Here is a 25,969-nt window from a genome sequence, read left to right on the forward strand (position 1 = left end):
CAAAGGTTGATTTATTGTCACATACACCTAGATGTAGTGAAATTCCTTTTGCCAATGCAGCACATAAGAAAGAATACAAACATAACAATAATAAATAGCTTTAACATAAAAACCCTCTAGCTAAAGAAATGCCTCCTTATCTCCTTTCTAAAGGTACATCCTTTTATTCTGAGGCTATGGCCTCTGGTCCTAGACTCTCCTACTACTGGAAACATCCTCCTCACATCAGGCCTTTCACTATTTGGTACGTTTCAATGAGATCCCCCCACATGCACATAAACCTCCTCTGGACCCAAATTTCAAAGCACTTTCTTTGTGAACATAAAAGCTGGAAATGATCAGCAGGTCTCTTAGCATCAATGTAGCTAACATTTCAAATCAAGGTGTAATTTGAAATATTGGTACATGGATACGACAAGTTTGGAGGGATATGGACCAAGCGTAGGCAGGTGGGACTTGTGTGGCTGGGGCATGTTGGCTGGTGTGGGCAAGTTGGGCAGAAGGACCTGTTTCCACACTGTATCACTCTACGACTCTATTAGTTTTCCATCTCTTTCTGACCCTCAGGCTGCAGAGTATTTCCAGCATTTCATGATCTTATGTCAGATTCTGAGCAGATTCTGTATTTTGCTTTTGATATTTCCTGTTGGTTGTGTTGCAGTTTGACCTGCCTCCATTTTTCTGCCTAATAACAATGGGAGATGTGTCTTCCAATCACTATGGTCCCCTAGAATTTGAATAACTACAATCAAGTGGTTGTACCTTTCCTAAATTCAACTTTATTTATTGTTTATTACTTCCCCCAGTAGGGAGTGAGGGCGTGTACGTGCCTGTGTATGAATATTTGTGTGTGTGAGTTGGTGCATGTGTAGGTACGTGCGCAAGTGAATGTGAGAATGCACAAGTGTGTCCGTGAGCATATGCATGTGAAATTATCAATTTAGTAGAGAGTCTTAGTGGATCATTTGCTCCTCCACTACTGTTTTTATACGTTTGTAACAAATATCAACTCTGAAGTTGTAGCTTAACTGCTTCTTTTATTGCAGGTTGGGTTACAATAACTCCAGCATTGAGGGTGTTCTTCATATTGCAAATGTTTTAAGGACCTGCTCCAACGTCCTGGATATCCAAGTCAGGTAGGGGAGGTTTTAGTTTAAATTGAAGATAGACACAAAATGCCGGGGTAATTCAGCGGGACCGGCAGTGTCTCTGGAGTGAAGGAATGGGTGACGTTTCGGGTCAAGACCCTTCTTCAGACTGATGTCAGGGGAGTGGGAGGTACACAGATAAGGAAGCCTATAGATAAGGAAGTTTAAGGTGTGAAAACAGGACAAAGGGAATGGAGATCAAGGCAAATGTAGAATAGATCATTGTTAGTTTGCAGGTAAGTCGGAGACAGTAAGACTGGTTGGAGAAATGGGAAGGAGAGGGGATGGAGAGAGACTGAAAGCAAGGGTTACTTGAAGTTAGAAAAGTCAATGTTCATACCGTTGGGGTGTAAGCTGCCCAAGCGAAATATTAGTTGCTGTTCCTCCAATTTGCACTGGGCCTCACTCTGACAATGGAGGAGGCCCAGGACAGAAATGTCAGTGTGGGATGGGAAGGGGAGTTTAGCAACCGGGAGATGAGGTAGGTTTAGGCGGACTGAGTGGAGGTGTTCAACATGCTCTTGGTCTCGCCGATATATAGGAGTCTATACCTGGAACAGTAGATGAGGTTGGAGGAGGTGTAAGTGAACCTCTGCCTCATCTGAAAAGACTGTCGGGGTCCTTGGATGGATTCGAGGGGGGAGGTATAGGGTCAGGTGTTGCATCTCCTGCGGTTGCAGGGGAAAGTACCTGGGGATGGGGTGGCTTGGTTGGGAAGGGACGAGTTGTTTAGTTTAGTTTAGGGAACCAGTGCGGAAACACTTCCTTCGGCCCACCGAGTCCGCACCGACCAGCGATCCTCGCACATTAACACTACCCTACGCACACTAGGGACAATTGACACTAATATCAAGCCAGTTAGCCTACAAAGCTGTAAGTCTTGGAGTGTGGGAGGAAACCAAAAATCTCGGGAAAACCCACGCAGGTCACGGGGAGAACATACAAACTCCGTACAGACAGCACCTGTAGTCAGGATCAAACCCGGGTCTCCGGCGCTGCAAGTGCTGTAATGCCCCTGTCCCACTTAGGAAACCTGAACGGAAACCTCTGGAGACTTTGCGCCCCACCCAAGGTTTCCGTGCGGTTCCCGGAGGTTTTTGTCAGTCTCCCTACCTGCTTCCACTACCTGCAACCTCCGGCAACCACCTGCAACCTCCGGGAACCGCACAGAAACCTTGGGTGGGGCGCAAAGTCTCCAGAGGTTTCTGTACAGATTTCCTAAGTGGGACAGGGGCATAACTCAGGCAGCAACTCTACCGCTGCTGCGCCCTCTTTGACAAAAATAATCTGCTACTTCTCTGATTAATGTAAAATACATGGTTGTTACAGATTATACTGTTGTTCTGGATACTCATTTTAAAGTTAATTTATAGTTACGTAACTTCATATCAGCGTTGGGTATGTGGTGCTGAACAATAGGGAGGCAAAAGGAACTGCAGATACTGGTTTAACAAAGAGACTCAGAATCCCGACCCGAAATATCACCGTCCATGTTCCCCAGAGATGCTGCCTGACCCGCTGAGTTATTCCAGCACTTTGTGTCTTTCATTGTGCTGAACAATATGTTCAGTTCCAAGGGACAAGGAGGCTGTCATGTCGAGGCCTGAATTACTGAGGTGCTGGAGTTACATTTATATACTGGTTTAGGAAACTAGTGTGTTGCTGGGGAGGCTAATGCCCCTGTCCCACTTAGGAAACATGAACGGAAACCTCTGGAGACTTTGTGCCCCACCCAAGGTTTCCGTGCGGTTCCCGGAGGTTTTTGTCAGTCTCCCTACGTGCTTCCACTACCTGCAACCTCCAGCACCCTCCGGGAACCGCACGGAAACCTTGGGTGGGGTTTTCCACAAGGTCTCCAGAGGTTTCCGTTCAGGTTTCCTAAGTGGGACAGGGGCATAAGCAAGACATTGTGAGCATAGTCCTCTGTAGTTGGGAATAACTAGACTCTTTTAAAGTTGTAGTTAAATTATTAAGTACTCGCACTGCAACTAAAGGCGTTAATATTCTCCAAAATTCTTGTTTGAACTGAATGGACTCATCTGAAGAGGGGGTCTGACCCGAAATGCTACCTATCTATGTTCTCCAAAGATACTCCTTGACCCGCTGAATTACTCCACCACTCTATGTCCTTTTATCCTATAACAAGTTGTGTTTGGGAACTAACCATTGTCCTTGCTGTGACTAGACAGGGCCTTTATTACTGGGGGCCTTGAGAACAAGGAGTGAAAGTCTTATGTATTTGTACAGACTGCATCTGATCTCCAATCTAAAGGAAACATTTTGAGATGGTGCAATGTGAATTCACTAGGTTGATTCTAGCAATGTGGGCTTTGTCGGTTGAGGAGAACTTGAGCAGGTTGGACGAGTAATAAATGGGGATGGAAAAGAGAACGGTTATATGATTGATGCTTATGAGACTTTCAAAGGCATTGGCAGGCTAAATGCAACATTTCTTGGGGCTGATGAGTCTGGAACCAGAACCAGTCTCAGTAGAAGATCAGCAGCAATTTAGCAATGAGATTAATTTTGCTCAGACTGTCCACATCTCTGGAATTATCTGCCGTTGACTGCTATGCATGGTCTCTGGGTGTATGGTCAAGGCTGAGATGCCAGGGTCAGCTTGAGATCCCTTCATTGTAGTCCTAGGTAAACTAACCCCATCCTTAACCACTGTTCTGTAATGGAACGGCAGTAGTACATCAGCTGAAGACCAGCATTAATTGTATACTCCTTGTCGCAGTTGTGGGATAACTTTAACTTTAGCAGCTATTCTTAATTGGAAGTACTTTGGTGTATCATGGCCCAATTAATGTCAATAAATGGCAGGGAGTTACTGAAGTAAAAGTGATGAATTGAAACTAATCTATAAATTGATTTTTTCCCTAGTGACGGTGGTTTTATGGCAACAATTCGATTTTTAACGGACTCAACACCCATCCCAATGGACAGGTATTTCAAATTAAATTTGTCGTTTTTAAAGTGCTAGAAAATTTGTTCTGTTGGCCCCAGAGTTTCAGAAATGCTTCCTTCATTTTATTTTGACTTCACAGGCCTCCCAAATCTGTGTCTCCAGTGGAACCCGAAGGCAGTCAAGAGACAGTTCTAAGCAATCTCAGGTAATGGGTTGCATTTAACAAAGGGTTATATCCTGGTACTTCATCTTTCTCAATGCATGCAGACTGTAAGGAATGTTGCCCAGTGCCAGCTCAACTATTTTAGAATGATTGCAGCACTGACTACAATCAGCTACAGTGGTGAGTGTTAAACAGGAAGGGAAAGGATCCGTACTAAGATCATAGCAATACCAGTGTGAAGATTCAGATTCAGATTCAATTTTAATTGTCATTGTCAGTGTACAGTACAGAGACAACGAAATGCATTTAGCATCTCCCTGGAAGAGCGACATAGCAAATGATTTAAATAAATAATAATAAGTGATAATAAGTGTCCGGGGGGTGGGGGGGTGATTGGCAGTCACCGAGGTACGTTGTTGAGTAGAGTGACAGCCGCCGGGAAGAAGCTGTTCCTGGACCTGCTGGTTCGGCAACGGAGAGACCTGTAGCGCCTCCCGGATGGTAGGAGGGTAAACAGTCCATGGTTGGGGTGAGAGCAGTCCTTGGCGATGCTGAGCGCCCTCCGCAGACAACGCTTGCTTTGGACAGACTCAATGGAGGGGAGCGAGGAACCGGTGATGCGTTGGGCAATTTTCACCACCCTCTGCAATGCCTTCCGGTCGGAGACAGAGCAGTTGCCATACCATACTGTGATGCAGTTGTAAGGTAGGGGGAAAAGGGGAGTCATTGTGGTATCACTGCAGTCAAGCATTGCAGGTTGTTCTAGACTTGTTGCCAGGAATTTGTGGTGCCCACAGGCGGGTTCCATTTGAGCCAGTTGGTATTAGCCCAAAACTTCCAGGCCAGGTAAGACACAGTTTGTGCTGAATGCCCTTCATTGGTCCCTTCCACTACCTCTGACTGAAAGCTTGAAAGATTGGCTCTGACAGGTAATAATATGTACACCCATGGCTTTGGATCAGATGCCAACCAGGAAGAAACAGCTGATGTTTGAACTTATCTGCATGCTAAGACCATGCCTTTTGAAATGTTCCAATTGTATGCACACTATCAGTTCTTTGTATGTTATCGGAACACTTTGGGTCCAAAATCCTTGGTGTAAGGTTGCAAGACGTGATCAGATTGGAAGTTCCAATGCTACTGAATCAATTGTTCACACTGTTCAACTTGCCTGTCATTTCTCAGCATAGGCTATATTAGTGTGTATAATGGATTGCTTGCATGTGATAAGAAGAGTTGCATGGAATCATAGAGCTATTAAGCACAGAAACAAGCCCTTTGGTCCACATTGACAATAGACAATAGGTGCAGGAGTAGGCCATTTGGCCCTTCGAGCCAGCACCGCCATTCAATGTGATCATGGCTGATCATCCCCAATCAATACCCCGTTCCTGCCTTCTCCCCATATCCCCTGACTCCGCTATTTTTAAGAGCCCTATCTAGCTCTCTCTTGAAAGCATCCAGTGAACCTGCCTCCACCGCCCACTGAGGCAGAGAATTCCACAGACTCACCACTCTCTGTGAGAAAAAGTGTTTCCTCGTCTCTGTTCTAAATGGCTTACTCCTTATTCTTAAACTGTGGCCCCTGGTTCTGTACTCCCCCAACATCGGGAACATGTTTCCTGCCTCTAGCGTGTCCAAACCCTTAACAATCTTATATGTTTCAATGAGATTCCCTCTCATCCTTCTAAACTCCAGAGTGTACAAGCCCAGCCGCTCCATTCTCTCAGTATATGACAGTCCCGCCATCCCGGGAATTAACCACGGCATGACCATGCTGTCCAAGTTGCAACACTGGGGCCACTTCCTGTATTTGGCCCATTTTCGTTCATGTGTCTATGTAAAAGAAAACAATCAGACCATTGTGTGTGTGTGTGTGTATAAGATCTGTGAGTTACTAACTTGCATTTAATTCACGTTTTGAATTGTGATTGCCTTCTTCTTGACCTGGAATCTATATACCTGCAGAAAATGGCCAACTATTTCTGCAAATCTGCTCAGCTGTATTCTCATCCTTCATGCTAGCCTCTGTGTGTTCTTTCACACTGCAATCACTTCCTTTACAAACTGCTGTTGTAGGACAAATGTTTTGATTTGCAGCAGGTGGGATATCACTGACAATGAAGGGTGAGTTTTATTTTAGTAGGAGCTGACGCAACTACTGCATCTGCCAACACAAAGTACAACTAACATGGTTTTTTATCAATGAATAAAGCTGCCTTAAAAACCATCCAGGCACCCAAGGATTCTTTCCTGGTGAATGATTAATTCATTTTTGCACAAGCAGTTTAACATATTGCATTCGATGCTTCGGATGTGGCCTTTTCTATATTAGGGAAATCAATTTCAGATTGAATGACCACTTTGCAAAATATTTCCATCCCACTCTCACTTTGGTCTGTCCGGTCCAGTCCGAAGAAGGGTTACGACCCGAAATGTCACCCATCCTTTCTCTCAAGAGATGCTGCCTGACCCGCTGAGTAACTCCAGCAATTTGTGTCTATCTTCAGTCTGTCCACCATTGGCCTTGTACAGTGTTCCCAGGAAGGCTACAGTGAACTTAAGCAGATCCCTCTAGATGTACTCATTCTCTCCAGTATTTTGTTTCCAATTCTAGCTGGACATATCAATCTGAACATACACATCTTCTGTTTTAAATAGTGCCTTTGCATCTACTAACTACATTACTCTCGGGAGCTTATAATGGTGATGTTAAACCCTTGAATTTCAGTGATGCCTTGATTATATGAAGCCTGAACTACAGCAGCATCGGCAGCGCACACAAGCCACAGAATGAGGCTTGAGAGTTCAGTTCATAGGCACAGTGCATTCTGTGGCAACAATGAGCGTGAAAGGCACGAAATACTTAAAAAATACTCTTTCCTCTTTTCTGCCCTTGCGATACAAGGACACATCTATTATTTGCTGCCATTTCCTGAAGTGGTTTTGACATTTCAATGTGAATAAAAGTGGATGTGTTCCATGTGTTTAAGTAGGAACTGCAGATGCTGGAAAATCGAAGGTACACAAAAATGCTAGAGAAACTCAGCGGGTGCAGCAGCATCTATGGAGCGAAGGAAATAGGCAACGTTTCGGGTCTGAAGAAGGGTTTCGGCCCGAAACGTTGCCTATTTTCTTCGCTCCATAGATGCTGCTGCACCTGCTGAGTTTCTCCAGCATTTTTGTGTACCTTCGATGTGTTCCATCATGGGTAACATCAGTCCAAATCAACACGGCATGCAGGAGTTCCTGAATGTGTGAGTGCAGTTGTTTGCATGGGCTAGAGTAACAATATAACTCACACTGAAATACAGTACCATTGCATTGATTGCCATGGAACCAGAGTCCGGGCATTGTGAAGCTGCTTTCTCTGTGTAAATCCATTAGCAGAATTGGAAACTAGTAATCTATGGGATGAGAATGACAGTCAATTAGTTAGTCAGCTTCATTCATTACATGGTACCTGCTGCCATTAAACAAAACTGGTGAATACCCTATTGTTAGCGCTCGGAGGCTTTTGCATACGGGCACAATTCCAGAAGGGTGGAAAATATCTAATTGAAAATGGAAGAAACTGTTTTGTTTTTATTCTCAGCACAGGGACTTTCCAGCACTTTTTGTTTCCCAATTGTGTGCGCAACTATTCAGAGGAGGCAGGAGAGTAAACAAGTGGGTGGCAATAGGAAGTCCAAGCTGCAGCTTCTGAATGTTTTCCCAGCCGTCATCAGATAATGGTCATTATCAACAATCACCAATGGCACAGACAAGCCCATGACAGCTGCTTACATCCGATGTGTGACAGAACCTCCAAACGAGGGGGTAGGGTAACGGCAGGAGGGGAAAGTCGCCTGTTCTCTGTCAGGAGTTGGGCACGTTGCCAATTGATGATAGCATGATAAATACAAAGAACCAGGCCTCAACTATTGAGATGTCACAGCGATGACCATTCCATTGAATAATTCCCATCTCCTGCTCTGACAAATGATAGGGCATGCTGTGAAACAGCATCAGAGCGACATGCAGCGTGGAAACAGGCCCTTCGGCCCACCACGTCCACGCCAGTCATGGTACTAATCTATACCAAAATATTATCTGAGAAAAACAGACATTGGTGAATTAGACAGATTCAGAGAAAGGATGTGGTGTTGGCTTTGTGCAGTAGCACACCATCTTTGTACTGCATGTGTGTAGACTGCCCTGTACTTTTGACCCAGTTTCCTGTGCATCATAGCAACTAATGCCAAACAGTGCCTCTTTAAAGTGAAATCAATGTGGTTGCAGTAGAACCTATCAGATATTTTGGAATGCAGTTACTGTTATAACGCAGGGAATATTGAAACCGAATCACTCAGATAGCATTGTGTTATTGATCATGTAACCTGTTTCATTCATGATGTTAATTGAGGGATAAATATTAGCTGGGATATACTTTTTAATAAATGCAATTATTTATATCTACCTGAGATTAAATATCTCACCTGATTTCATATCTCACTTGACAGCCCAGCAATCCCTCAACAGTGTCACAGAGATTCGGCATTGATTATATCACTGAACAAGGACTTAAATTCACAACCTCCTAACTAAACGGAGAGGCTGTGTCGGAAGGAATTACAGATGCTAGTTTAAACCGAAGATGACACAAAAATCTGGAGTAACTCAGCGGGACAGCCAGCATCTCTGGAGAGAAGGAATGGGTTACGTTTCGGGTCGAGACCCTTCCTCAAGTCACCCATTCCTCCTCTCCAGAGATGCTGCCTGTCCGGCTGAGTTACTCCAGCTTTTTGTGTCTATAAAAGGAGAACCGTGCATCATCTGGTTTTGAGGGGGTGGGGCAATAAGAATTGTTTAAAAGGTTTGTAGGATCGTTGCTGTTCAACATGCATGAGCTGATGTTTTTCTTCTTTTGCAGTCTTGTGAAGTGCGAATTAACAGAGAAACATGTGCACACTCTCTGCACAATCTTGCAACATGGTCCTCAGCTGGCATCTCTCGAGTAAGTCTAACAACTTATTTGTAGTGCATTGACAATAGACAATAGGTTCAGGAGTAGGCCATTCGGCCCTTCGAGCCAGCACCGCCATTCAATGTGATCATGGCTGATCATCCACAATCTGTACCCCGTTCCTGCCTTCTCCCCATATCCCTTGCCCGCGATCTTTAAGAGCCCTATCTAGCTCTCTCTTGAAAGTATCTAGAGAACCAGCCTCCACCACCCTCTGAGGCAGAGAATTCCACAGACTCACAAAAAGTGTTTCCTCGTCTCCGTTCTAAATGGCTTGCCCCTTATTCTTACCCCCCCTGTTTCTGGACTTCCCCCAACATCGGGAACATGTTTCCTGCCTCTAGCGTGTCCAAACCCTTAACAATCTTATATGTTTCAATAAGAACCCCTCTCATCCTTCTAAACTCCAGAGTGTACAAGCCCAGCTGCTCCATTCTCTCAGCATATGACAGTCCCGCCATCCCGGGAATTAACCTTGTAAACCTACGCTGCACTCCCTCAATAGCAAGAATGTCATTCCTCAGATTAGGGGACCAAAACTGCACACAATACTCCAGGTGTGGTCTCACTAGGGCCCTGTACAAGGCTCACTTGCCCTCAGATGTACAAACCAACTGCAACAAACAAATTGTGCAGAGAAGAGCAGAATTAAATTGAAGGTCAATCTATTTCTCTCAACGGTTCCAAACACCCCTTCAGACTTCCTCTTACTCTCTGCAGTTGCGTCTTTGATTCACAACGGTTCATTTTTCTTCTGAGTAAAAGGTGTATTTATAGCTCCTTTCACGTTCCACTTCGAAAATTGTTTCCAGACGATATAAAACTTTGAAGTGAGTCACGGGGACAATGTAGAAAATTTGGCAGCCAATTTGCACATAGCAAACTCCCACAAACAGCAATGTGTTTGTGATAATGTGCTCTGTTGATGAGGAATAAGGATCAGGCAAGGCACTAAGTGGAGCATCTTTAGAATGAGAAGCAGAGTTAACCTTTCAGGGTAAAGACCTTTCTTCAGAGGTGTTTCTCTCAGTTGCTTCCAGCTTGCTGAGTATTGCCCATGTTTCAGTTTTGTATCAGATTTTCAGCATCTGTGGTTGTTCAGGTTTTCAAATGAATGATGTTATCAAAGGGGAGATGTTGAAGGAAGGTTCATTGATTTATAAACCAAGAATATCCACATTGACAGAACGTCCACATTGCCTGAGCTACTGGCAATCTTCAAAGAGCTGGAATGTGACATTTTGCAGGAAGAGGAATCCAACCAAATATATAGGCATAAAATGGTGGAGTAACTCAGCCGGTCAGGCAGCATCTTTGGAGAAAAATAATAGATGACGTTTCGGGTCAGAACCCTTCCTCCCCAATGGGACATTGTAGATCTTGGAGTCTAGAGCAAAGCACAAACTGCTGGAGGATCTCAAGGGGTATATACGTACTGCACTTAGTGTACTTGTAAGAATGATGTTGTGTAGTTCAAACAAGAAACAGCTAACTTCCTAATGCCAATTCAGTCTCCTTGGACACAAAGAATGCAAACAATTTATTTTGGATTAGCCCAGTCAGATGGAATCGATTCTCCACAGCTATTCACATTAATTCTTCACTTAAAACAGTTCTGAGAAGTCACCCTGTCAAAGCCTGTCACTGCACGTCAGTTTAGAATTTAACAGTATTATAAGTCAGTATTAGTACTGTAGACATGTGATCAAGTGTTCATTTCTCCTGGTCCTCTTTTTTGAAGATTAGGAAGCTAGATTGCAGGATCTCTTTGCAGCCAGAGATGTCTCCAGTTTGTTGTAAGGGTGATTCAGTAGCACACTGAGTAGAAATGCTGCCTCAAAACTCCAGTGGCCTGCGTTCAACAATGTTGTCGGTATGGAGGTTACACGTTCCCCGGTGATTGTGTGCGTTTTCCCCCAGGAACTCACAACACACTAGAGACATGATCAGGTGCACATTTATTGTCTGCTTTTGTAGAAATCACCTTGTGAATATATCATTAATTTGCTCACTTACACCATAAAATTGATTTTACAAACATAGAAATAGAAACAGAAAAATAGGTGCAGGAGTAGGCCGTTCGGCCCTTCGAGCCAGCACTGCCATTTAATATGATCATGGCTGATCATCTAAAATCCATACCCCGTTCCTGGTTTTTCCCCGTATCCCTTGATTCAACTAGAGAAAGAGTTGGGAGTACTTTTGAAAAGATAATATAAATTTCTAAGCACAACTTGTGAAGCTGTTGCCTCACAGCGCCCGAGACCCTAGTTTGATGCTGACCTCAGACGCTGTCTGTGTGGAGTTTGCACGTTCATCCTGTGTTCCCATGGGTTTCCTCCGGGTGCTCCAATTTCCTCCTACATCCCAAAGATATCCGGGTTTGTAGGTAATTGGTCTCTGTAAATTACTCCTTGTGTGTAACGAGTGGATACGAAAGTGGGATAACCTAGAACTAGTGTGAAGAGATGATCGATGGTTGCCATGGACACGGTGGGTGGAAGGGCCTATTTCCATGCTGTATTTTTCAAGCAATCCCTCAATACTCTGGTTTCCTGCCACATCGCAAAGACATGCAAATTGGTAGGTTTATTGGCCATGGTAGATGTTGTAGGTGTGCAGGTGAATGGTAGAATCTAGGCAGAGGGATTTGATGGGAATAATGGGGCAATGTAAGTTGGCATAGACTTGAGGTACTGAATGGCCTCTATCTATGTTAGATGGGAATGGAAAACAAAATACTTTCTGTATTGAATAGACATTGAGATATTTTAAACTATATCGCTTATCAGAACAAGGAACTCCCTCTGACAAATGCCCAAGGTCCTTGCCTGCCTTTCACTATTCCCCCAATGTGCATGCTCCAGTTGAGGTGGCCACTGCTGGGATTGTAGGACAAGGCAGAGCTTTGACTGCCGCAAAGTGGGCACATTGGCAACTGAAAGCTGTAGAGAGTCCAGCGCCTGTGGCTAGACGTATGGGGTCTTGATGAGGCTGCATCTGTAAGTATACAGCGTCTTGATGAATTTTCACTTAGAAATATCAACTTCCTATGTTTTTCTTTAGTTTGTCTCGCAACGAATTGAAGGACAACAGCTTAAGAAAACTTGTTGAATTCCTTCCAGAGTTTCGTATTTCTAAATTAATTAAGTAAGTCTGCAAATCATTTGTTGTTAATAGTTAGGTGTTCATGCAACTCACGGTGAATTAGTTATACAGTCATAGAGTGATATAGTGTGGAAACAGGCCCTTCGGCCTAACTCGCCCACACTGGCCAACAATGTCCCAGCTACACTAGTCTCACTTGCCTGCGCTTGGTCCATATCCCTCCAAACCTGTCCTATCCATGATGAGGCTGGGACTATCCCATTAAACTGTTTCTTAAATGATGGGATAGTCCCAGCCTCAACTACCTCCTCTGGCAGCTTGTTTCATATACCTCCCACTCTTTGTGTGAAAAAGTTACCTCTCGGATTCCTATTAAATCTTTTCCCCTTCACCTTGAACCTATGTCCTCTAGTCCTCGATTCCCCTAATCTGGTCAAAAGACTCTGTGCATCTACCCGATCTATTCCTCTCATTATTTTGTATACCTCTATAAGATCACCCCTTATCCTCCTGCGCTCCATGGAATAGAGACCCAGCCTCCTCAACCTCTCCCTATAGCTCGTACCCTCTAGTCCTGGCAACATCCTCATAATTTTTTTCTGAACCCTTTCAAGCTTGACAATATCTTTCCTATAACATGGTGCTCAGAACTGAACACTATATTCTAAATGGGGTCTCACCAACATCTTATACAACTGCAACATGACCTCCCAACTTTGATACTCAATACTCTGACTGATGAAGGCCAAAGTGCCAAAAGCCTTTTTCACCACCTTATCAACCTGCGACTCGACCTTCAAGGAACCATGCACCTGTACTCCTAGATCCCTCTGCTCTACAACACTATCCAGAGGTCAACCATTTACTGTGTAGGTCCTGCTCTTGTTCGACGTCCCAAAATGCAACACCTCACACTTCTCTGTATTAAATTCCATCAATCATTCCTCCGCCCACCTGGCCAATCGATCCAGATCCTGCTGCAATCGTTCACAACCATCTTCACTATCTGCAAAACCACTAACTTTTGTATCATCAGCAAACTTGCTAATCTCACCCTGTATGTTCTCATCCAAATCATTGATGTAGATGATAAATAGTAACGGGCCCAGCACCGAACCCTGAGGCACACCACTAGTCACAGGCATCCAGTCTGAGAAGCAACCTTCCACCATTACCCTATGCTTCCTTCCATGGAGCCAATTTGCTTTCCATTCAGCTATCTCTCCTTGGATCCCATGTGATCTAACCTTCCAGAGCAGCCTACCATGCAGAACCTTGTTAAACGCCTTACTGAAGTCCATGTACACAACATCTACAGCTCTGCCTTCACCAATAAGCCAACATATTGTGTACACAATACCAGTTGTAGGTTGAATTACATAAATGGCTGAGAAGATTTGCAGGCAAAATGTCAATACACATATTGAAAAGTTTCCATTTGAGGTTTAGATGGTATGACATAAATAAATATTTTCTTCACTTTGTCATATAAAGCTATCAGTGTCACATTACACGTCACTAAGATCCCCGTAGAAGGATGACGGTGTGAGTAGCATCCCCAATGAATGAGACGGAGCCAACAACTGTGAAACGGGGAATATTCTAAGGAAAGAGTAATTTAGGTTAAAGGATACAATTTTCATCAAACCAAGATCATTTAGGTGCCACATATTCATTAGTGAGCACCATTTACCGGGTCAGTTGGTATTTCGGCATTGATGTCTTGAGAAATTTAATGTGCTAATTTTCAAACTTTTTAAAATTACTTTCTATCTTAGCCTCAGCAACAATGATTTCTCTGCAAATTGCATTCTCTGCTTGGTAACAGTGCTGAAGGAAAACCCCAACGTGCTGGAAATAGAAGTGAGGTAAGCAAGGGGACTTTTTTCAACAGTATTAATAACATGCAACATGTTAAGCTTAAAATGAGGGGCAGGGGCACAGCAGCCTCTGTTAAGAGCACCTCGCTCCATTTACTCCAAAAACGCCGTATCAAAACTTTTTATAGGAATGAAATGAGCCAAATGTACACCTTCCTTTTGAAGAACCCGTCAAATTCCACGGGCCAGTTATTGGGCTAATATGGGTACATCATATTAGTTTCATTACCTAATCAACGGAGAATATGTTCAAAGAATTGATATGGAAATAGTGTGACTCTTCTTTGTCACGTACTTGGACCTGTTCTCTACCCAATCTGATGTTGAGATGCTTTTACTGGTGGGAGAATCCCCAACAAGTGGACATAGCTACAATATAAGTGGGCAGTCATTTAAAATGGAGGTGCATGGTGGCTTCTCGCAGAGGATGGTGGAATTCTCCATTGCAGGGTATTGTGGAGGCTGAATCATTGAAAATAATTGGAGAGGAAGATGATAATTGTTTTGAAACGTGGAGGAATGAAAGGGAACTAGGGAACTGAGACAGAAAATGAGATGAGGCAGATTAGTTATGAGCATATTGAAAGGTTTCAAGGTCAGTTTATTGTCACATGTACCAATTATGGTACAGCGAAATTTGAATTACCATACAGCCATACTAAAACAAAAGCAGCAAGACACACAACTAAATAAAAGTTAACATAAACATCCACCACAGTGGATTCCCCACGTTCCTCACTGTGATGGAAGGCAATAAAGTCCAAACTTCTTCCTCTTTTATTCTCCCGCTGTCGGGGCAGTCGAACCTTCCGCAGTCGGGACGATCGGCGCTCCCGCCGCCGGCGTTCGAAGCCTCTGCGTCAGGGTAGTCGAAGCTCTCGCGTCAGGGCGATCGAAGCTCCCGCGGCTTGGTGTTCCCAAAGTCGTTCTCTGACCAGAGACCACGAGCTTCACAATGTTGAAGTCCGCAGCCCCCCCGCGGTAGAGCTCAGAGGTCGATCCCTGGCAAAGGGATTGCGAGCTGCATGATGTTAAAGTCCCGCGGTGGACCTCTCGAAGTCGGTCTCCAGCAAAGGCCGCCAACTCCTCGATGTCAGGCCGCAGTGCTGACAGAGATACGATACGGAATAAAATCGCATCTCCGTCGAGGTAAGAGATTGGTAAAAGTTTCCCCCAACTCGCCCCCCCTCCCCCACATAAAACAAGCTAAAGAACACTAAAAACATACATGACTGCATGGTGGTGCATGACTTTGGGACTGAGTGGCCTCCTCCTGTTCTTATGGTTTTTATGTTCCTATTTTCTGTATCTGTACCTTACTCCACATCCATTAATTGTGGTCATTCATGCAGAAAGCACAAACCTAGACGACAGCTGTTGCCTTAACCAACAGACTGGCTCTTTACAATGAGCGGAGTCATTGCAATCATTGTGGTTATTCATGCGAAATGCAACACCACAAACAGCTGTACCTTCCAACCAACAAAATAAAGCTGTTTTTTTCATAGAGTAAGCCGAGGTAGTACAGTCATCTCACCGGCAAGATCATCTTACTTTGATATTTCCAGTAGACGAGTGCCATATGGCGGGTCATAAGGAATAAGAGTAGAATTAGGCCATTCGGCCCATCAAGTCTACTCCGCCATTGAATCATGGCTGATCTATCTCTCCCTCCTAACCCCATTTTCCTGCCTTCTCCCCATAACCTATCAACTGGTGTGGACATCTTAAGGGTTAGGAATGGGATAACAGATGCAGCATCACTAGATCTCCAGGGTATCCTTGTAGGTATTACAGTGAGAATAGGTTTCCTTCCACAATTAGGTCTTTAGATTTTTGAGATACAGCGCTGAAATAGGCCCTTGGGCCCACCGAGTCCGTGCCGACCAGCGATCACTCCATATACTAGCACCATCCTACACACTAGGGACAATTTTACCGGAGCCAATTAACCTACAAACTTGTACACCTTCGGAGTGTGGGAGGAAAGCAGAACTCCCAGAGAAAACCCACACGGTCACAGGGAGGACATACAAATGGTGTACTGACAGCATCCATAGTCAGGATCGAACCTGGGTGTCTGGTGGTGTAAGGCAGCAACTTTATCACTGTGCCACTGTGCTGCCCCAGGTCAAGTACTAGATATTTTATATCTTCATTGGCTACTCCAAATCTATCGGAAATAGTTCTTAGTGTTTGATCCTCCAGTTTTAGTCACAAACTATACTGGTATGGTCACTGTGGGAATAAACTCTGTCTCGGCCTAGTTAAGCCAACCAGCCTGTATCTAGCCTGTGGTTTCCATATAAAGTAAGGCCAATCAGAACCAGGCATATAGCAGGTTTGCTGAGAGTTGTGGGCCATTTGAGAATGGTCTTCACGCAGAGTAAATGGACACGTGAACAAGGCTCTGGCTTCCCCTCAGCATGTGAAAGTCAGCATGACTGTATTACATACTGTATTTGTCCCTTGGGAATGAGCAGTCGTTTTATTCACAACAACCCATGGTTTGTCCTCTGACTGTCTACAAATACTCTGTGCGCAGTTTTCAGTATTACTGCAGCCACCAGGAATGTGAACCACTCTCCTCTCCCTCCTGTTCCCACATTGCACTGGTTGCCAAGTCATGTGCTGAAGTGATGTGTCACTTTCATGAATGCCTTTAAAATTCAGCTGGATTTCTGATGATGACTGTGATAAACTACATTTGCATGTACTTGCCACTGGTATACAGCTCATGCTTGTTTAGACTTCAGAGATACAGCGTGGAAACAGGCCATACGGCCCACCGAGTCCATGACCAACCAGCGATCCCCCCCACACTTACACTATCCTACACTCTAGTAGGATGAGGAACAGCTTCTACAACAACACTATCACATTGCTGAACTCGGAGTCCCGCCGATAGATTTCTCCAGTCTCTCCGTCCACATTGTTTGCTTATTCTGTATTTTTTATTTCTATATTACACTATTACTACGGACTGACGCTAAACTGCATTTCGTTGTACCCATACTTGTATCTGTGTAATGACAATAAAGTTGAATTGAATTGAATAGGGACAATTTACAGTTTGTCCCAAAGCCAATTAACCTACAAACCTGCACGTCTTTGGAGTGTGGGAGTAAACTGGAGCAGCCAGAGAAAACCCACACGGTCACAGGGAGAACGTACAAACTCCGTACAGACAGCACCTGTAGTCAGGATTGAACCCAGGTACTCTGGCACATTGTTGAGGCTGGAGGCTGGAGGGGGAGGGAGAGTGTGGGATGGGGTGAGGAGTAATTGAAACAAATCATGATAAGTAGTATTTTAATGCGAATGATAAAGCTACAGCAGGTTCCGTTGGGAGATAAGAAAAACTATTAATAGTTTGCTTTAAGCCATATATGGACCAGTCCTCATGACAAATAAATCCATTTATGTAAATGTTTCAATTTCTCTATTAAGATCGAGGCTATGTGTAAATAGTTCATGCTTCAACATCAAATTAAATGAGTGGTCACTTAGACCAGCACATTCTAGTGGCTTGTTGGAACCAGGTAATCAGTTTCTTACACTTCAATCGCGAAAGGTTGAGCAATGTGCATTATTATTAAAGCTTTATTTCAGACACAAGTCCATATAACACATCAAACAATATAAGGAGATACAAAAATACATTAAAAAAATTGCATATTAGCCTATATGATATACAAGCTATTGCACCAATGCCGTCTTAGCCTAGAAGTGAATCTATAGCAGCTTTTCAGAGGGCTGACTAGGGCTTCAATTATGTGGTTCTCTGACTTGTCCAGGCGACACATAAAACTAAACATCAGCTGTCTTTAAGAGTGCCTCACAGGCTGGCACTCTAGTGGACACAAACAATTGACTGGCACTATGCCACCTAGGGACACGAAGCAGCAACCTCATTGCATCATTGTATGCTACCTTGAGCCTCTGCATACTCTTTTTCTTATAATTAGACCACAGTTGAGCAGTATATAACAGTGCGATGTAGGTTCTGAACAGGGAACACTTCACAGAGTCAGAGCACATAGAAAACTTCCTTATAAGCATGTTAGCTTGAAGATAAATTTTACAGCGCTGTCAGTAGAGATCTTTGTCATCCGTCCAGTCATCGGATATGACATGACCTAGGTATTTAATTTCCTCACACACAGCAAGAGGACTGTCTGACAAATAAAAGGTCGGAAAAGTTGATTTCCTGTCCTCAGCGCTTCTAACTATCATTATGCGGCTTTTCTTAGCGTTATACTTTATGTCATAATCAAGGCCATACTGAGAGCACACCTTCAGCATCTGCTGCAGCCCAGCACTATATGGACAGAGCAGGACCAGGTCGTCTGCATACATAAGATGATTAACAATAGTGTTGCCCACAAGACAGCCAGTTTTTAACCTATTTAACTGATTTGACAATTCATCCATATAAACATTAAATAAAATAGGAGACAAAATTCCTCCTTGCCGCACTCCGTTACTAACACAGAATGGAGCAGATACAACATTGTCCCATTTAACCTGAAACGTTTGATGGGCATACCACTAAGAATTTAGGGGCACCTCTATCTAGCAATTTTACAAACAATTGTTCATGATTAATTCTATCAAATGCCTTGGACGCATCAATAAAACGTAGAAATACAGATGAATTCAGGCTTGTGTACCTGAACACAATCTCTTTAAGAGCATAGATACACAGGTCAGTTCCATGTTTTCTTTTGAACCCAAACTGATTGTCAGTAGTAAGGACATACATTTCTAGCTTTGTCAACAGTATTCTCTCCAGTACTTTAGACAAGATACTGGCTAATGCAATAGGTCGGTAATTGTCAATACTGTTGAGCTTACCAGCCTTATCTTTAAGCACAGGCACTAACATTACAGACATAATAGCATTTGGCAGGACACCATGAACCAGACAACCATTAAAGCACATGGAAAGCAAAGGGCAGAGCTTATAGCTGGCATATTTTAGATGTTCTGCAGTAATGCAGTCCATACCGCAGGCTTTGTTGTTATCCAACATGTTAATGGCATCATAGACATCAGCTGCCCTAACTACCATATCTACAGAGAGATCACTATGTTCATGATTGATTCTAATTGGGTTACTTTTAACACAGTTAAAAAGGTTACGATAGTGCTCACGCCAACTCTCAGCTATTTTTTCTGGGCTACTAACACCTTCAATGTCAGGCGGTAGGGGTGTTTTACTGTTATTCATTACTTTGACCTCTTTCCAGAAGTTAGTAAGGTTGTTATTCTGTAGCTTCCTGGCAAGCGAGTCTGCTCTCATTGTGTTTTCATTTTTCTTAATAAAACGAAGTGCATACTTAACTCTAGCATTTGTGCGTTTTTTCATATCTAGCAATACCCCCTGTCTAGGCCTACCTGCCTCTGACCAGAGTCTAGAGGCCTCTCTTGCCTCAGCGTACTGCTCAACCACAAACTCATTCCACCCAGGTCTGATGTTGGGTACCTTACATTTACTTTTACAAAAGGGATCACTGGAAGCATTGAGACATTTCACAATAACATCATACATGGCACAGAGTTTTTCAGCATGTTGCACGTCCTTACAATTCATATCTGAGCACATTAGGGCCTCTTGAGGCAATGCAATATTATTTTAAAAACTGTCCGTTCGCAGTGAGTATCCGGCCATAACCTCTCTGCTCAGTTTTGACCAGTCCAGTTTACTTGAGGAAGCAGCATTATTATTACTGGACAGCAGGGGGACATTCTCAACATTTAACCGTGCAGCAATAGGTATGTGATCAGAGGTGGCAAGTTCATAACAAATCTCCACCTTTTTCCACCACATTCAAGTTTAATGCTTTGTTTGTAATTTCTCACAGCCTGAAATGTCCCCAGACTGTACTAATTAAGTTTACAGAGCACCGTGAAGGCACTGACTGCAGGTAAGAAATTCTGTAGAGAAGAGATTCATTTAAATCAAATTTCAGTCGCATGTACACCAGTGCCGAACTCTAGTTTGCAGATCCCTTTCATGTTGTCCATTCAGTAACTAAATCAGAATCACTGATTTTTTGGTGAAGGGAGTAAATGATTTTCCAACATCATTACATGAGACCCTGAGGCTGAAGCTAGTGTTTCGGAATGTGCACTGTCTGACGGCCAGCTTGTATTTGAAGCACTGGTTTGTGTAAATAACGAATCATAATTCTAGTTTCATTACAATGGATTACAGAAATGATTTTAATGTTTCCAAGGTTTGGATTCCATGACACAGTCCTTCTTTTCCAGTAGAAATCACACTTAAATCTCGTTGTCAGTTGTCTTTTAATTTAAAAATAGCCTGCGGGGTGTAGTGAATGTGTGGCCTTTTACCTGCATTTCATTTATCACGATTCAGCCCTTCAAGCTGAAAAAAAAATACTGGGACAAACTTGGCGATGACTATTTTTGAATTTACTTGAACATTTAACCAGTCAACATGAGCTTTGAATATGAGGAAAATAATTGAAACCAGGGATAAACTATAAAGCAGTCAGAGAAATCCAAGTCCGAGTCATCAAATTGTACACCACTGAAACTGGCCCTTCGACCCAAAGCATCCATGCTCTCCCTCAAATACTAATCTGTACTAATCCCTTTTACCAACACTTGGTCTGTGGTGTTCTGAACAATTAATGAGCTTGTCTAGATATTTGTTAAATAGTGTGAGATTACGTACCTCCACTCAGGCAGAACATATCCTTCTTGGAGTGAAAAGAATCTTCACATCTCCTCTAAATTTCTTGTCCTTTATTCTGAAACCTGTGCACTCTAGTTTTAGATTCTTCTCCTATGGGGAAACGTTTCCTACCATCTACTTTATCTGTGCCCCTCATAATATTATCTACTCTCATCGGGTCTGGAAGAGTTTTTAGTTGATATTGTATCCTTCCCTCATCCCTCTGCCCTAGATGTTGGGTTGTCTGCCGGTTGCTAACCATTTCAACTCTCCTTCCCATTCCTATACTGACCTTTCTGTAATGGGCCTCCTCCATAGCCAGAGTGCGTGCACACGCAAACTGGAGTAATAGCACCTCCTGTTTCACTTACAACCTTGCAATATGGACATTGAGTTCTCTAATTTTAAGTACCCTCATCTCATTCTCCCCTCCCTCCTCATTCCCTTCCTCATCCCTAGTCGTTTTACCGGGTCCACAATTCTCCACATTGTTTATCTTCCCTAGCCAACAATGAGTCCAGCAGGCGACACCCTGCCTGAATTATTTATGGTTGGCTCTGATCGGTCCAGGTCATTTTTCGCCTCCAGATCTGCCTGACCCGCTGAGCTACTCCAGCACTTTGTGCCTATCTCCGGGTTGTCATTGTTGATTCTCTTCTGTTTGTAAAGACATGTATCGTTTAGCTCTGGCATTTCTTTTTATTATCCAATCGGTTTCTTTTTTGTGCAGAGATGAACGAATTGTCCAGCTGATGGATTTTAGACTGAGCAGCACTGGAGATTCAAGGAGCAAACCAACACGGTTGAGAAAATTAAGGTAAATTGGTCCAAAGAAGCCATGAAACCCAAATGTCAAGAGTCTTGACTGTTTTATAGTTTTGTGTACCAAAACTGAACAATAAAATTTGTACTTGCAGCAGCAGCACAAAAGGTTTGCAGAGTACTCAATATATAACATAAACAAACAAAAAAGATGTTAAATGAATTTTTAAAAATCAATATAGTGCAAAAAGAAAACAAAACGTGAAGTCTCTGGAGCAACCAAGGCAGTTCGTAGTTTGGAGTTTTGTTGGAATGCGTAGTGTTCATTAGCCTGATGGTTGTTGGGATGAAGCTGTTTCTGAACCTGGTTGTTAGTTGCCAGACCCCTGTACCTTCTTCCTGATGACAGGAGTGGAATGAGAGTGTGGTGAGGGTCCTTGATGATGCTGGCTACCTTTTTGAGCCTTCTATAAATCTCTTCGATGGTGGGGTGGTCAATACCCATGATGGACTGGGCAGTGTTCACCACTTTCTGTAATCTCCTTCATCCCTGGGTGTTCGAGTTGCCGAACAAGGCCACGATGCAACCAGCCAATATGCTCCCTACTGTACATCTGTCGAGCTTCAAGAGAGTATTCGTCGACACTCCAAATCTTCTCAATCTTCTCAATCTTCTAAGGAAGTAGAGGTGTTGATAGACTTTCTTTATGATTGCATCAATGTGCTGGGTCCAGGACAGATCTTCAGAGTTATGCATGCCCAGGAACTTGAAGTTGTTGACTCTTATTAGTTGAGCTCAGGTAAATAATCTAAGAAAGGACCAACCTGCAAATACCTCAAATTGCTTCATGACCAATGAATTAGATCGTTGATGACTACTTATCCCGACATCTTACTACATGATCATTTTATCCCAATACAAATGATTTATTAAAATTGTTCATTGTTTATTACGAATATGAACAAAGATGTGCATAGCCCAAAGGAGGCAAGCAATGGGCAGTGAGTGCTATCCCAATGCTGCAATGGGTAGGCCTGCAAAGTGATATTGAACCCGGGAATTTAATTCCATCGGGGGGGGGGTTGAGCTATGGGCACCAAACCCTCATATAATAAAAACGATCATTTGCTGTAAAGAAATACTCAACAGATCTGGAAACAGTTGTGGGTGGGGAAACATGGTTAATGTTTCAGATCAGTGACTTTTCATCAGATGGCTGTTATTTTGTCGTTATCTTTGTTTCTCTCTCCACAATCTGCTGAATATTTTAGCATTTTGTGACTTTGTTTCAGATTTCTGGCATTTGCAGCATTTTATGTTTTCACAAAACAAGCATAAGTCTTTGAATTATCTGTTAATCATTTCCTCAGAGCAACAAATGTCTTCAGCTTTATTTTGCTTAAATTGTTTAGACTCTTCCACTATATCTGGTTCAGTTGTGAATATTGAGTATTGTCTACAATATATACTGTATGTTACATGCTGTCAGCCAAGGCAATTATATTTGAGTCTGAGGAAGGGTCTCGACCCAAAATGTCACCCCTTCTCTTCACAGATGCTGCCTGTCCCGCTGAGTTACTCCAGCTTTTGTGTCTTATCTTTGGTTAAATCAGCATCTGCATAATACACAATTATATTTCACTCCCCTGATGTCAACCGTGCAGAAAGGAGGATTATTAAAGGAATAACATTTATTTTTTATGATTGGTGATTCCCTATGCAATATTTGATTGCTGTCCAAAATCAAATCGGGTTAGAGGAATTTTGCATCGATAATAGTGCTACCTTGATGCACAGAAGTCGTGCGACAGGCCACACAACAAGTGAAATCAAATGAGAAGGATGAGGGGGACTTCATTGGTCCTGGTTCTGGTTGATTACTGCGCAAACACCTCATCAGTGGTTATCTCGCGCAGGTCGGAGAAACACAACGAGTAGTGAAAGGCTAGGATAGAATGGATGTGGAGAGGATGTTTCCACTAATGGGAGAGTCTCGGACCAAAGGCCATGGCCTCAGAATAAAAGGACATACCTTTAGAAAGGAGATGAGGAGGAATTTCTTTAGTTAGAGGGTGATAAATCTATTGAATTCTTTGTCACAGACTGCTGTGGAGTCCAAGTCATTGGGTACTTTTTAGGCGCAGATTGACAGAATCTTGATTAGTAAGGGTGTCTGGGGTTATGGGGAGAAGGCAGGAGAATGGGGTTGAGAGGGAAAGATAGATCAGCAATGATTGACTGGAGGAGTAGGCTTAATGGGCCGAATGGCCTACTCCTGCACCTATTGTCTATTGTCTATAACTTATGTACTTATGAGAATAAGCAATACAGAGACAGCTTACAAAGATTAGAACAAGCAATACAAAGACAACCTTCCCAAGCCTGAACAATTACTATCTGTTTCATTTAGCCTGGTCTGTTTGAGGCCCTTAGGTATTGCTTCCAAGTGTAAGGACCTATGTGTGAGTTGTTTGAGATACACTGGGCTCAAACATTCAATTAATCTCTTCATGATCTCCCTTTGCAGTCTGACCAGCTGTTGCTTTCAACCAAAGCATTTGGAGGAATTGATCTGCACACTTGAGAATTGCAGTGATCTATCAGAATTAGAGTAAGTAATAGCAAAATAAAAATGTTCTACTGTGCTCTTAAAGCATTTTGCTCTTCTTTTGGTGAGCAACTTTACTTTTGCTTTTGTATTTATTCATGGTGAGAAGTCACAACATAACATCACGTATTTAGTTATTTCATGATAACAATAAATGCCTCGTCTTGGAAACGTAACCATCTCCACGATAAAACAAGTACATTTCCAATTGTTGCGTGAACATTGTAATGGTGGGAAATTCTGATATGGGGATGATTTCATATTCTATTTTATAGATTTTACTGGTACAGACCTGCCACCATATCATCCATATCCACATTTATTTAACCAGGGACAAAAGGTCTATCTTCCTGGTCCCAGCTTTGCAAGCTGTCAAGATTTTTGACGCAGGTGTCTCTGATTATACCTTCCTTGGACTGCCAATAGCTCCATGGCAGAATGGTTACCAATCTGGCCATTCTCCCGACTGAGTCACAACTATACTCATCCAGGCACTCTCACTCCCGACTGAGGGTGCGTCACATCAAGAAAAGAAAGAGTAAAGCTTTGGGCTTCGACAACAGTGCGCACAGTTTGCTTAAAGAGAACCACGTGAGATTTGTGTCTCTGCAACAACCAATGCATTTGGATTAATTGGTTGCTGGGTGCCAAGTTACGGTCACTGATGCTTGCTTGTGAATTGGCTGAGATCAATGGTGGGATGTGATGAAGAATGATTTTGCATAATTGAAGAAAAATATTTCAATATGATATTATATTTCAATTAAAAAATATTGGCAATCCGAGGTGATGGATTTAAGGAGGTGGGCCAAGGCAACTGGCAGCATGTGGAAATGTTTCAAGGCAACAAACGGTAGGATTGCGAACCCGACAAGCTGGGAGAAAAAGCTTAACTTAAATGCTTCAAGGGTGAAGAAGGAACCATTGCAGAAATGTGGCGTAAGGTTGACGAGGATAGGCTAATAATTTCAAGCTGTGTGTGTGTGTGTTGAGGAGTCGCCTTTTCTGTGCCCTGCATATCAATGAACCTGTACCTACACAACTCATTTATCTTTGCAGCTTATCTGATAACTCACTTGGAGATAGAGGGTTCAGCAAGTTAGTTGAGTTGCTACCAAAGCTGCATGTTGGAAGACTCATCAAGTAAGTAGTTGTGGAAATCTAATTGAGACACTGTCAGATACATTGGAACATTTTACTTTATTCCTTGACGTTATATTCCGCTTTCAGAGAATGTGCTTGATAGAATAAGTGGATTGAAATGCAGATTATAAATTAGGTTTAATGTCCTGAAATTTCGCTAGTACACCTGCAAAGGCTGATCTGAGGCTCACCAATTTGTACTGCTATATCAAAAAATTTTAATGATACTTCATAGGCACGATTGTGAAATCCTTCCCTGTCCCAATGTGGATATGGAGCAGGAAATTGATTAGTACGGGTTTTGGGGGTTACGGGGAAAAGACAGGAGAATGAGGTTTAGAGGGAGAGATAGATCAGCCATGATTGAATGGCGGAGTAGACTTGATGGGCCGAATGGCCTAATACTGCTCCTATCTTATGAAATATCAAGAGACTTGTTAAAATGTTGTGCAAGGCTTATACATTGCTTTACTACTGAAACTGAAATAACAGATATTGTGATCAGAATCCCCACTGGCAACTGGACTACCATCT

The 25,969-nt window shown here is 43.0% G+C and overlaps 1 protein-coding gene across 1 annotated transcript in view; it reads left to right on the plus strand.

The window, feature by feature from the left end:
- The window catches only part of nlrc5 (NLR family CARD domain containing 5), a 116,332-nt gene that overhangs the window by 23,838 nt on the left and 66,525 nt on the right, over positions 1 to 25,969 (plus strand). Inside the window, exons 10-19 of the mRNA XM_033036468.1 lie at positions 1,047 to 1,136; positions 4,035 to 4,097; positions 4,199 to 4,264; positions 9,135 to 9,218; positions 12,294 to 12,377; positions 14,114 to 14,203; positions 20,083 to 20,145; positions 21,652 to 21,738; positions 24,212 to 24,295; positions 25,352 to 25,435. Coding sequence (XP_032892359.1) covers positions 1,047 to 1,136; positions 4,035 to 4,097; positions 4,199 to 4,264; positions 9,135 to 9,218; positions 12,294 to 12,377; positions 14,114 to 14,203; positions 20,083 to 20,145; positions 21,652 to 21,738; positions 24,212 to 24,295; positions 25,352 to 25,435 — 795 coding nt within the window. The remainder of the gene's footprint in view (positions 1 to 1,046; positions 1,137 to 4,034; positions 4,098 to 4,198; positions 4,265 to 9,134; positions 9,219 to 12,293; positions 12,378 to 14,113; positions 14,204 to 20,082; positions 20,146 to 21,651; positions 21,739 to 24,211; positions 24,296 to 25,351; positions 25,436 to 25,969) is intronic.

Source organism: Amblyraja radiata, chromosome 17, assembly GCF_010909765.2.
Source record: "Amblyraja radiata isolate CabotCenter1 chromosome 17, sAmbRad1.1.pri, whole genome shotgun sequence".
Lineage (NCBI taxonomy): Eukaryota > Metazoa > Chordata > Chondrichthyes > Rajiformes > Rajidae > Amblyraja > Amblyraja radiata.